We start from the raw sequence: 14,263 nt of genomic DNA, 5'->3' as shown, positions 1-14,263 counted from the left end.
TTTTGATTTGCCTAACTGCTTTTGATTTGCCAGCAGCTTTTTGTTATGCTCAACAAAGACAGAGAATAAAAAGTGCCAAACATTAACTATAAGGTATATTTAATAAAAGCCACTTCAGTGCCAAAACCCTACAGCTCAACATCGAGAGAATTTATTCATTTTCCAGAACTCAGTTGGGTTGGCGTGTTTGTCACTGTGGGAGCCTATGGCGAAGGACTACTGGGCTGTTCTTGGATGTTAAAATTATAAAAAGGCAGTCATGTTGGTTTCACAGATTCAGTTAAATTGAATTCAATGCCAAGAGATGTTTTTATTTTACCACATCTGCTTATAAACATTATTACAAAAGAAGTGGCAGCAGATATGCCACCTTTAAATACACCCCATTTTATAGCTCACTTCTTTACAATTTGGCCAATCTTTCTTTTCCTGTAAATACTACTGGGGGTGAAATCAGATACCCTGCTGACAGCTAACCGAGGTGTTAAAATACAAGAGGTGGATAAGAAAAACGATCGATTTAGCTGGTAATGACAAACTTTTCAATCACTCCTCAATCAACCCCCATACTTTGTACAATCCCTGGTTACATGCAGTTTTTTTATGAGCAAGCCAACAACCCTCAATGAACAACATGATTAAAGTGAGGCCCATTTCGAAAAGCCCATTCAATGGCTGTACTATTTTCATTGTTCAGATAGAGCAAAATGCCTGCACATTGCACATTTTAAAGTTAACAGTTGCAGTTTTAAACAGGGTTGACTTTGCAAATAAACAAAACTACTTGGTAAAGTTCCTGAAAAGATGATGGTTTGGCTTAAAATAAGAACGTACGTAACTTAAAATAAGTGAAAGAGTTTATGTTTAGCGTGGGACAAGAACAGCTGTCCCTGTTTTAATGTTCCTTTTTTTTTTACCAATCATTATACCATGACCTATATGGTCTTTGTTGCCCTTTATACTACGATCTTACTTCTTTCTCCAATCATAATTACTATGCAAAATAAAGGCCGGCCTCATCTTATCGTATTTATATCGATGATCAGCCATGTAAATAGATGACAGTGACCCTCAGAATTGACTAGTAGCTCCCTACTCTTATCTATGAGGCAATAACAACTGATTGTGCCCATGGAATGAGCTAATATCATCTGAAGAGGATAAAACAACTGCAACATCAAACAACTAATAGTGGCAATGTGAAACTATGAAGCAGAAGTAGTTCTTTATTGTCTATAGCAAAGGCATGGGGCTTCAGCTTTCCCATTGGCTGGGATGCTTGTCAACCTATTCACCAATCCTGTAAGATAAACCCGTAACTGCACCAACACGCTTGTTCACTCAAGGGGATAAAAGCTTAAACCCTCCTCTGACTATCCATTTATCCCCTCATCCCTAGCGGCCATACTATTCTGCCCCCGCAGAGTCACCTCTCCAAAGCTAATTGCAACAACTGACTTGATACACAAGAGGCTGTTACTCTAATCTGACCCCTGACCCTTTGTTATTGACTACATGCAGGAAGAAGAGCCTTTAGCTTTATGGACTGCGATACATCTGAGACAGTTTTTATAATGTGTAGAGCTTTTGCTATACATTTATTTTAATATAAAACCTTGAGTCACTAACCTTTGTAAAAACACTATTAATGTCATTACCCCCACTTTGCTCTAAAAACTCTGACTCAACGTGGATCCTTTCTTGGTTGAATATATTAACATAAATGAATGCCAACCAGGGATTTTACAAAATCTAAAAAACTACTTTTTGAATCAGTTCCATATTTAACTGTGCCTCACCCTTTCACACCTTGCACCGTATTTCCTTAAATCACAATCAGGATGGATCATTTATTTGTCGCCAGTGCACCACCACTTTAAAGACCCTGGCCCCCATAAACCAGAATACCATGAAAGTTTGCCAAGGCAATGCAAAGTAAGAGGCAGTTCTCTGTTTTATAATCCAGTATTCACTGAGGTATCATACTAATTTAATTCACCACATTGGAATTAGAAATAATTATCCTCAGAATTAGAAAGGGTAGCCTCATGAACAACTAAAAACAAGTTTCCCAAGCCCATGAAAGCCATATTTGTGTCCACACATTTAGATTAAAACCAGTAACTGTTATGGTGTCTAAAGTGGCTGCGATTGCATGCTCAGACCAAGAAGCATGTCATATCACTCATATTTTAGTCACATCTTATATCTAAGGAAAAGTTATTTTGAAAAGCAAAAGGGAGCAACTAAAGCTCACTGTTCTTGTAGACTAAATGAAGGAACAAAGACTTACCTTATGTGGCATTATGCTGCCAGCACATTAAACAGTTCTCAAGTGAAATCGCCTTGATCCGTAAAAATGATTACATTACATTGCATTTAGCTGACGCTTTTATCCAAAGCGACTTACAATAAGTGCGATTAAATTGACATTTTTAAATGTCAGCTATGCTAACAGCAAACAATCTCTTTATTTCTTGCTCCGTGAAAGAAAAAAGAACAATATAGGGAAAAGTTTGGAAAATAAGTATGTATTGCTTCACACTGTGATGTTAGATGAGAAGATGAATGCCACGCTTATATATGTAGCCTACACCAAATATGAAGGTACAGCTGTGTTAGCCAAGCTTAGCAAAACAACTGAAAACATAGGAGAACAAAAAGCTGGCTAGCTAAAACCTAATGTTAACAGAATTAGCCTATAAATACCGTAAAAGTGATTAAGCTGTTCTTTAAATGTAATTTTGTATAGTAGGTCCCTCCCCTTGCAACTAGCAGATTTGTTTACCTTTTGACAGAGTCAAGCTAGCTGTATTCCTATTTACAGCACTCTTTATGCTTGGCTAAGCTAACTGGCATCTTGCTCTACCTTCATTTTTATCTTACCGACAATCAAGGTATCGATCTTCTCACCTAACAATCGGCTTGAAAGCAACTGAGCGTACTCTCAAGAATATTTTAACTGACTTCAATAAGAAATTCAGATATTTACTTAAATATTATTTTATAGCCTACAATCTCTCTGGCCCAACAAGTTTGGAAGTGACAAACATAAACACCATTTCATTTTATTGCACTAAATTAATAGGAAATAAGTTCAGCCTTTATCTTTTACCCTGCACACACACACCAGAGTAAAACACATGACTCAATTACTGCTCATCATAATTCATATTTCTGTCAATCAGTCAATGAAATTCATTCCACTACTGTCATCCCTTTGTCCTGACCAGAGCAACTCGATCGTGTTGAAGATGGCATGAACCATATCAACCAAGACATGAAGGAAGCCGAGAAAAATTTAAAAGATTTAGGGAAATGCTGTGGGCTTTTCAAATGTCCGTGTAACAAGTAGGTACTGAAAATGCCCCAACGGTTCTTTACATATGTGGTGGCGTCTAGTTTTTCCTCTTTTTTTTCTTTTACTTTCTTTCGTCACAGTGAGTGTCTGAAGTTGTTGTCTTCTCTCCTTTGTCCTCTCTTTATCTCTCTCTTACTCTCCTCTTCCTTCTCCCTCTCTCTCTTCTTGTGCTTCGTTCTTTGGGGGATAAATGACTTGTGTTTAATCAGAGCAACTGGAGCGCATCGAGGAGGGAATGGACCAAATCAATAAGGACATGAAGGATGCAGAAAAGAATTTGAACGATCTAGGGAAATTCTGTGGTCTTTGCTCCTGTCCATGTAACAAGTAGGTGCTGCTTGCCTGCCTGCCTGCCTGCCATTCAAAGATCAGAATAAATATCTGAGAAATCAAAAATATAATCGAGGTAGAAGTGACATCACGATGGCCATCAGCCAATAGTCCGCTCTGCTCCATCTACAAATAAACTTTGTCCATTTCACATCCATATGGGGTGGACACTGGAGGCCATGATGTGCTTTCAAATAATGTATCTCCGATACACACACAAAATACACAGCACACTTAAATTCTAAATTGTAATTCTCCTCAATTCTTGTTTTAAGAAAAACTACAAATCAAACTTTTTTGACATATTTTTGGAAGTGTCCTGGCTTCGTCCCTCTTGACAGAGGTGTCCCATTGTCCAAATAGCATTGGTTGTTGACCATTAATGACTTAATACATCCCTTTTCTACACTCTACATTTGTCATGCTGTTTATGTTTGGTTGAAAAGTGAAAGCTAGCAAGCTCACTCTCGGAAAGTGGAGCCAAATTAGCATAGCTTGCTAATGTTAACATTGATTTTCATTACACAAAACTTGTGGTCAACTGCTGAGACGTCAGCAGCTAATACAGCTAATAAGTAAGTTGTCACCATGGCATTATGGATAGGAGTTAATTAGCTTAGCTGGTACCCTCAACTTGCACACAAGCTTTAAATGAACAATACATCTCAGTGGTGACTAAGCAACAGCTCCATTAATGCATCAACTAAATTACCACAAATGACATTGTCAGTCTCTACTAAAAAGGATTAGCAAACATACTTTAGTAGTCCATCAGTCTGAGCTATTGCTACATGATTGGCATCTGAACTACCACCTATACTTTCAAATTACAAACTGTGTAAACACTCTACCCCTACTTAGACCCAAATCCTATGACACCGGCTCAAAAAGTCCAGTCCTCAACATAAGCCCATTTCCACTCAATGAAGGCCAAGGTTATTCAATAAGTGCCTCTTTAAGCCCCCTTCCATCAAGGGCCCTTCTCCAAGTGCCCTATTCTCTAATCGTCCACTTCTCAAAACACTTTTATAATGGGAGGCATCTAAATGCTGGTGCAGCCATTGTAGAAGTCCCACTTGCAACAATTGTACTGATGCTTTCTGAACGTTTCTTTTTAACTATTACCTCTGATGGTTAAGAGGGGACTCCTACAATGATATTACTGTAGCTATTTGCTATCCCAACTTTCAAATCAGAGAGATTCAACCAAAAGAGCAGGGCTGGAGCTCCCGAAGCATTTTGGCACTCAGATCATTTTGTGTGTTTACTCCAGCTGGATATTAAGTGATCTCGGCCCCATAATGCCTTTGGTCAGCCTGGTCCAGGACTGTTTGACACTTCTCCTCATCTGCATGATCTTTACCACACCGCTCTAACATCCAGTAGATCCTCACCTCTTTGCAGGCAACAAGACTTTTTTTGTTTCCCTCTGAGCACCCCTCCTTCCCCCAGCCACCATTTTTGAACTACCAAGTGCCAATGACATGGAATGACTTGCGAGCATGACCCTTTGAATGCTCATGCATGCATGACAATGCAACTCATTACGGCAATGCTACACATGATGATGCCAAAATCATGATATTGATATTGACATTGAAGGTGATGTTGTTGATGCTGATGATGAAGAAATCTTATTATGTTGTGTTAACTATAGGCATTCCGAAGGCTGTAGGCAAAAGTTTCAGTTTAAACCAGATGCATTTGCAACAGTCAATTGTATATATTTTGTAGGAAGCAGCACAATTTCAAGTGCCGTAATAATAAAACTATTTGTGTATATTCTAATTTTAGAATGACTACAACAATATCAAATGAACATATCATAGAGACAATTTTTATTTAATTTAGTATGAAGAATAAAGAATGTTATTCTTTTTTTTTTTAAAGCAATAGATAAGAGGAAGGCGGTATATGTCAGAAATGGTGGAATGCTAGAAGAAAGGTAGTGAACCCTTCACAAGAAGACCAAAGTGACAGTATGATATGATTTAAAGCAAAGGAGAAAAACAGGAGGGATCTGTGTTGTTCTTGGGAGCTGGAAACTGGGTTAGGACAGATGCGCAGTCAGATGTTTTCAGGGATGTAGTCATGTTTGATGTGCAAATAGTACATCATGCCACTGCGCACGTACCTATTGGTAACCAGGTCTTTACATGGCTCTGTGTAGAGATTCTGTTTGAGCCCCTCTGGTTCTGCTGCAGTTTCTCTGCAGTGCCGCTCCCCTGCAGAGCGCTGTGCAAATAAGCCTTTACCCAGGCTTCAACATTCCTGTTTGCCAAGCTCCCTCTCCCGTGGGGAACTCGCTCACATGTAGGCCAGCCATATCAGAGAGTGGCATGGTAGCCGGCTGGGAAGTTGAGTTCAAATTAATGCGCATACAGACGGTTTCTAGAAAGTTAAAAAAGTTACATTTGTATCTTACGTGTCAAGATAGTATTTCAATCCTTTCAGCATGCTGGCTGTCTATCAGTTAGCTGACTCCTAGTTCTCTGCTACTTAATGCATTCGGATTCCGGCTGTCTGCATGCTGTTAGTGGTCTTTGATTGGTGGATAGGAATGAATAAGATAAGAACTATTTTAGTTTTTAGTCTACAGGATCTGCAATCCTCATATGATCTAATCAGATCATTTCAGTTCAATCACAGGGAAACTGATTAGAGGAGTGCCTGATCCCCATTATGAGACTGCAGGGAAGCAAATTGCAATTGGGACCAAACTGGATATCAAATGAAAGGAACGTGAGGAGAATTGATGTTCAATATTGGGAATCAAAAGGGAAGAGGACAGAAAAACATTAAAAGAAGAAAGCACGAAAAGAAAGGACTAGACAAGAGCAGCGTGTGTCAGCAGGGACAGGGAGCTAAACAAAGCCTCGGTCTATTTCTATAAATTAAAAAAACGGTGTAGGAGCAAGAATACATCAACACAGCACTCTGAGGATTTACAAAACTCGGTAACTGATGCTACAATACAAGCAATGAAATGATGGATTATTGTTACATGGATGATATCAAAGTATGTGATTAATTTAGGATGACCAGATGTGTGAAATGTGAAGGACATTTCTATTTTGGCAATCAATATCATTAAATTATCAAACATAATTGTAAAAAGCACTACAGTAATAATATTGGGTAAAAACGAAGTAACTTTGCAAATTTGTTTGAATATAATTGTTCTTGTTATAAGCAAAATATATATAAAAAACAATCTGAACAGCTATTTAGTGGTACTGGTAGAACGGGTAGAATAAAACAGAACAGAACATATCAAATTCAGAGTAAAACAGCATAACATGCAAACAACAGTGGTCCTTTATGTTAAATAATTAACAAAAAATAGTACAGAAAATAATTTACAGAAAGATTTACAACTAAACAATGTACATGTAGTAACCTATAGATGCATTTGTCAGAATAATCTATTTTCATCACGATGGCTCTTCTTGAAAAGACATAAATGATGATGTTGTGAATTTACTTGATAGTTTCTAGCCAAGTTTTGCCTTTGATATATATATATATATATATATATATATATATAGAGAACTAGATACAACGTTAGAGGCCGGACCCAGTTCATCCCTGGGATACACATGAAGCCAAAATGTCCTAATTCTCGAAAACAAAAATTCCTGGATCATCTGGGTCGCTGGGCCCATTGAGAACTTGTGTTTTTCTTTAGCCCCTTCTCTAATCCACCACGTCCAGACTAGTCTTGGCTCAGTCAAATGAACAGAAAGGAAAATTACTCGATTCAAATTCTATTTAATTTTACAACTTTTAGGATGTAATTATTTAAATAGGCCTATTAAATAGTTCGTACTGTGTAGTTGATTTAGCACCACAAAAAAATATACGCTGACTTAACGACGGCCCTTTCCCAAAGTTAGTCAATGGCAAAAGGGTTTTTTGGGCCCATAATGGACTACAGTATAGCGGACTTACACAGAAGTTGTAGTATCACCGTTTGGCCAATACAAAAATGTTTTTTAATGCCCAGCTCCCTTTCTAGGGGTTTGAGTTTTCTACAAATGTAGCACGAGCAAGTATATGCTACTATATAGAAGTAGAATAAGAATAGTTATATGCAGCTGCTGTAGCAAGCAGCCCCCTCTGTTGGCCAACACAACCACTACACAATATTGAGTTGTCAACTGGTAGGCTTCGCTGCCTGGTCTTTCTTGTCACATAAAATATGATTTCACTTAGCGTGTTGTATTCGACTCGCAGTTTGAAACAGGGACATTTGCTTGGAGAACAAGGATGCCTGGTCACCCTAGATTACATTTTAAGAAATATCAGTGGACTGTTTGAGTGGTGAAAGGTGTTTGGTTGTGCTGCCACGAAAAGTGCCTTAACATTTTGTAGATACAAACATGATAAAACCATAAAATAAAATAAACAATGAACCTCCTTCTCTTACCTTCCCTTTCTATCCCCGACTCTTTAGTGCCAAAACAGACGCTGAGGCGGTGTGACGTTTGACAGGCAGAGTGAGGTGACATTTACAGAGCCATGGAGCGCTGCGATTGCATATCGTGTTAGCACAGCTGTATTTGTGAGACAGAAGCAGCTACAGATTAAACAATGGGTGTTAGTGTCATCCTTAACACACTCGTTACTCCTCTGCCTCACTGCCACCTGACATCCAACTCTGAACCTGGAAGAAAAAAGCAGTGACATTTAAAAAAAACACAAAACAAAGGGTGGGGGTGTTAGAGTAGGTTAGGTCTAGTTCACCATGGTGTTATTCTCTGTTGACTACCTCCAGTTTCTTGTTTTGTTTTGTTTCCTTTTGGCAGTTTGTTCTACACATTACTCGTCGTCCATCCTAACAATGTGACAGTCCTCTGTGTTGTGTGTCTGCCAAAAGCTCGTCTCTTCTCTGTTATCTGTCACACTGGGACATGTAACTGTGGGATTGGGAGGGGGGGTCCTCATAGCAACAACACAGAACTGCCAGTAGGAATTTAACTTTCAAATAATAAGGATAAGGTATGTCACACACTGAGTCACCCAACATGTGGTAGCTAATAAAATGCATGCAAGAATATAATATATTGTGCCTGATTCTGAACAGCATGTTATACCTTACTATTGTGTAACAGCAGAATACAGCTTTACTTAAACCCAATTTACCAACCAGTCTCTGCCTGCTATGCTTTGCTTGACTTAGTCTAGTCCCCACCATATATTTATGTGCTGGATGCATGAAACCAAATAACACCCCTGTGTCAGCTGATCACATTACATATTGACATATATGTTGTTGCAGTACCTCAAATCCAAGGCAATGGGAGGAGCCTGGTTGAGGTCAATTATGATAAGGGTTAAAATGTTGATTAACTGTCCCTCCTCGTCCTCCCTTTCGCTGTCGGTGGCCAGGATGAAAGGTGGAGCCAGCAAGGCCTGGGGGAAAAACCAGGATGGGGTGGTGGCCAGCCAGCCCGCCCGCGTGGTGGACGAGCGTGAACAGATGGCCATCAGTGGAGGCTTCATCCGCAGGTAAGAGAGCAGCTTCAGGTTTACGTATCGAAACACCTAGGGAGAAAGGGAGAAAAAAGTATGTACTGAAAGGTATGTATGAACATTGGAGGAATAGGAGTGTCCGTGTTGGGGTTCGAATACATTTCAGGTTGAAAAAGAACAGGAAGAGACCTACTCGAAGTTACCGAAGTGAAGAAATACTGTAAAAAATGTCAAAGTTAAGACATGGAGAAGCTCTTGGTGCAATCCTTGTCAACCCAAACAGTCCAGAAGCCATCAAACGAATCGTGGAAACATTGTTGATGGAAACTTTGCCCAAACACTCCTAAAGCCTTTAACCCTTGTGTTGTGTTCAAAAGCTGTTACCGTTCATGGTGTTCGCGGGTCAATTTTGACCCATGATTTATCTCAGTCCAAAACACACACAAAAATTACTATCATCCAATATTGTTTTAACTAACATCATAACTAACTTATTATGCATTCATAACCGTACAATCCTGTTGTAATTTAATGTTATGGCCCTTAACACATTACACCACATATTGCACATGTGCATATTTGTGTTCAGGTTCAAGTGTTAGTGTACATATTCTTTGAGAAAGGTGGAGTTCCCGTCGGGGGAGGGGGGCAGAGGGAGGGGAGACCAGGTGCATGTTGCGAAAAACTATTGTTACAGTGGATGAAGGGGGAGGGGTGTCTAAAGTCAAAGATGAATCTTGATTGGGCCAAATTTGACCTCGAGTCACCCAAAACAATTCTGCTGGGTCTCCCCAGACCCGAACACCAAATTATACACTTTTTTTAGAGACCCTCAGATTTGGCAAAAATTGTCAAAATCAGTTTTGTAGTGTTTATATAGCTGTTGTGGAGGATATCATGAAGCCTTGTTCCGATACAAACAAATAGAGCGTAGTTATTATATAATTTTAACTTGAAACGGGTCACGGGAGACCCGAACACAACATAAGGGTTAATGGAAACGTTGTCGACAGATACATCCTGATGCAGACAGGTTTTGCTAAAGCACTTCACTACACTCCAGATATTCTGTCGGACTAAGAAATCCTGGTTTACAGACAATATCTACTTTTGATATTAGATACAATACTGAATACATGTTGATTACATTTTACAACATTGTGTCACATCATGTTATATTAAATGATCCCATTACAACAGAAGGAGAAAACATGGCGCCCTGGTAGTTGACCTGGTAGAGCAGGCACCATGTTCTAAGACATTAACAGCAGTGTTGGTTACAATCTGATCTGTATCCCCTTGTTTCACATCATTCTCTTCCCCTTTTCTTTATAACTTCTAAGTATCCTGAGACTGGTATTCATTGGTGGTTTTGAAGAGTAAACATTCAGTTTAGCAAAGGCAATTTAAATAGTTAAGACGCTTACATTTTGGTTTTACCTAGTTGTCCAAGATATTATTTTTAGTCAGCGTCATTTCAGGGAAATAAAGTAACCTTACTGTTAGTAATTTCAGTTTGTGTTATACAGTAATGTCATAGTTAAGACACAGACCCATACCAAATGTCCGTGATATATTTATTTTTATTGTTTTCTCAATTTATATTCAATCTGTATATAGAATTGAACCAGTGCTGGAAACTTGGCGATATCAAATGTAGTTGTGCACAGGATCCTCCTACTGTCATGGTCTGAGGTCATGCCCTGATCTTCAGAGACTAGAAAAAGGATCAGAGGTTCAATGTGGATGTGAGAGTCACAGAAGGAGCAGGCATCGCCTTGCTCCACCTTTTCATCGTGGCAATATGTGGTTCAAGGTTCTTTATTTAGTCATACCAACATAGCTACAGTGTAGTTATGCCGATGAAAATATTGTGTCACAGGCTTCTCCAACAGAGCAACACAAAACACAGATAAACAGAAAAAATATAGTGCAAGTAAATAGTAATACAAAAAGAAAAATAGTGTGTTTGACCTAGTGTTTATGCAGACGACACAGTGTTTAAATCTGCCCTTGTGTGTGTGTTTGTTTAGGGTAACAGAAGATGCCCGGGAAAATGAGATGGACGAGAACCTGGAGCAGGTGGGTGGCATCATCGGTAACCTGCGCCACATGGCCCTGGACATGGGCAACGAGATCGACACCCAGAACCGCCAGATCGACAGGATCATGGACAAGGTATGACACGACAAGATTTCATAGCATTGTTATCTTACATTACAGATAATTTAGATATTTATAAAGATTAAGGTTTTTTATGTATTGTTCTTTATGCATATAATCACTTATTTAAGCCAGTTTTGACTCTCTATGGGATTTCAAATGTATTATTTGTAAAGATAGAGATAATGTTAATATTTCCCCTTTCCTAAATAGTTTCCCGTAAGTACCTGATTAATTTACACTAAGGTTAATATTTTAGTTTTGAACAGATTATCTGGCTAAAACTTAATGACAAAAGATTACAGTCCTGGTTGATTTGGCAAAACCTTATTTCTGGTGGTAAGAGAAGATGTGGTTTAATGCTACAGGTTCCAGCATACCTGGGCCTGCAACGTAAACTATTGTTGTTTTAGTTAAGAAGTCAGGCAATAGAGTGGTGCAGGAATGAGTTCTAAAAGCCGGAAATTAGTTAGCATTTTTCCACTTACGGTTGCCTGGTCTGGAAAGAAAATGTAATCTTTGTTCAAGCAAACACAAACTTAGGAGATTTCCCGTTTTATTCTACGACATAACATATTGTCAGTTAATACCACATTCATGACTGTCAGAAGCTTCTATGAGTCTTAATAACAGCGGTTGCTACCAAGTGACTAAATGTGTCTACTAAATGTCATCACACCTAACATTAGCCGCCTTTAGCTTAGAGTTGGTGATGCGAACCATGTGAGGCCAAATTGCATACACCTTGTTAAACTGCCATCTTCCATCTCCATCAACTTGTAGCAATAGCACGACCACCAGCAAACAGTACCAAAGTGTTCTTGTAAACCTGACTTAAAAATACCACAAAACAATCAAACTGATATTCTAACCTTCACCCTTTGCCCCTTTTCTTTTACCCAGGCTGATTCCAACAAGACCAGGATTGACGAGGCTAACCAGCGCGCCACAAAGATGCTGGGCAGTGGCTAAACACACCGAGCCCAGAGCGCGGTGGTCCCGGCGTCCCGCGCCACACATCTACAGGCGCTGACATGCTTTCATCATGGTATTGACCTTCTAGGTTTGCACACATGCACATATCACCTCCCCTTCCCATTGTAAATGTTGTTCTGTGTGTCGTCTGTCGAGCTTTTTCAAGATGATTGTCCTCGTAAAAAGATGATTTCTTATACTCCGTATATCATTCTTTCCAAAGGTTGTATATAGTGCTGACTTGATGGCTCTCTAGCTCACCTGTGAAGTTTTTATTCTCTTTATCGAAATATATATATCATATATTATTATCTATCATATATAATATAGATATATATATATATATATATATTAAAGTACACTGCTCTGGATGATAAGTATATAATAGGAATGCTATACAAGATGTTTGTTTCTATTGTTTTTCCTTATTAGTATCTCAGTATCGTCTTAGTAAAATTGTGTCATTCCATTTAGGCTACTGACATGCTCCTTATTTTGGTGTTGTCACGTCAAAAAGGGATAAGACATAAGTTAAGAGACAATACAGGTGAATGGGATTGCAAAGAGCACTTACAATCAAAAGGCAGTCGTTGGTACATTTTCCTTCATCGCAATCATACTGAGTTACTGTTCTGACAATGTGCAACTAGACTCTCTGTAGCTGTATTAGACATTGCATTCCAAGTGATGTGAATTGTGCGTTCTCTGCATGACAAATGGTAGATTTTAGTCTTATAAATAAAACCTGTCTGAAAAATATATATAAAAAATGATAACATGGCAGTAGCAAATTGACAAAACGCATGCTCAGTATTAGGACACAGTTGATCCTTCCATACTCCTGCAAGTTTGCAATATTGCTACTCTTTTTGTCTCGATATATTTACCAACTGTGACCATCTCGTTGTAAAATAATGCAAAAGGGATCTAAAAAGTGAGTTAAAGATGAAAACATATGAGGACTTGGGGTTGTATTGCAAAAACAATGACCTGTTTTCTAAATGATTATGCAGTTCAGTGATGAAGATGTTGATTATGTGCTGAAAGATGAGGACTGGTTGTGTACTGTAACATAGGTTTTGGATGCTCTGAAAGAAAATAAACGTTTGCAATGTAAAGCAAAGAGGCATATTTCTGAGAGACCTTACTTTTATAAGAAGAATGTATCTGTAAGTTTATTCTCCGCGTGTCGTTTGTTAATGGTAAAAATAAGGATAATATTGAACAACAATAACTATACTCTGAAACAAAAAAATACATACAAAGGTTTTTTTTGTTGCTTCTGTACTTTAGAGCTATGCACACCAAATCGCCAAAATGTCAAGTAGTTAGAGTAAGGTGATTAAATACCTAATCCTGAATGACACAATAGGTTAGACCGTGAGATTGATGTCCTCAACGCATGTAATATTAAAGACTCCCTCTCTGTATCCTGTCAGTGTGTAAAGTGGTGGACATTTTGTAGCTAGCTGCATTGATTAAAAGTAATAAACCCTAGCCGTGTCTGTCTTTATTGCTCCTGTGAGTTGACAGTCTCTTTCTCTAAGGTCCAGGGTAATATTTAAAGAGAAACACCACTAAGGCTATGCATTTTAGCATTTATATTAGTTATTTTTGTCCTAACTGCTCTAAAACTGGCATAATTTCTAGGCGTAAAGCAGCACAGGCATTTTACAAAAAAACATGATTAATGCAGTGACAGTCAACAAAATATAAGATTTGTAGAACACAGGCTCAATTTGGATACTTCCCTCAGTACACTGCCATGTTGTACACTTTGAAGACTTGCTCAGTTTATGAATTTTGACCAGAGTCATTGTCTAAAAATAAAGACGGCTGCTGTGCCTTCAATGGATATCTAGCAAGCAACATTTTGGTTTGCAAATCATTGCAGATTACACAATTAACTCAATTAAGACAACAGTTTAGGAGTATGTTTAAAAAGAAAAATAATTATAT

The 14,263-nt window shown here is 38.5% G+C and overlaps 1 protein-coding gene across 5 annotated transcripts in view; it reads left to right on the top strand.

The window, feature by feature from the left end:
- Positions 1–13,801, top strand: part of snap25a (synaptosome associated protein 25a) — a 49,588-nt gene extending 35,787 nt beyond the window's left edge. For 3 of the 5 annotated variants that reach the window (XM_034228491.1, XM_034228492.1, XM_034228493.1), the window contains 4 exons: positions 3,571–3,688; positions 9,083–9,202; positions 11,200–11,344; positions 12,233–13,801. In XM_034228491.1, coding sequence (XP_034084382.1) covers positions 3,571–3,688; positions 9,083–9,202; positions 11,200–11,344; positions 12,233–12,301 — 452 coding nt within the window. In that variant the 3' untranslated portion in view covers positions 12,302–13,801. Of the gene's footprint in view, positions 1–3,233; positions 3,352–3,570; positions 3,689–9,082; positions 9,203–11,199; positions 11,345–12,232 lie in introns of all 5 variants that reach the window. The other 2 variants (XM_034228494.1, XM_034228495.1) reach the window with 1 other exon arrangement.
- The last annotated feature ends 462 nt before the right edge of the window (positions 13,802–14,263 follow it).

This window comes from Gymnodraco acuticeps, unplaced genomic scaffold (genome assembly GCF_902827175.1).
Source record: "Gymnodraco acuticeps unplaced genomic scaffold, fGymAcu1.1, whole genome shotgun sequence".
In the NCBI taxonomy this organism is placed as follows: domain Eukaryota; kingdom Metazoa; phylum Chordata; class Actinopteri; order Perciformes; family Bathydraconidae; genus Gymnodraco; species Gymnodraco acuticeps.
Note: the sequence above shows the minus strand (reverse complement) of the source record. Positions and strands in the feature narration are given on the sequence as shown.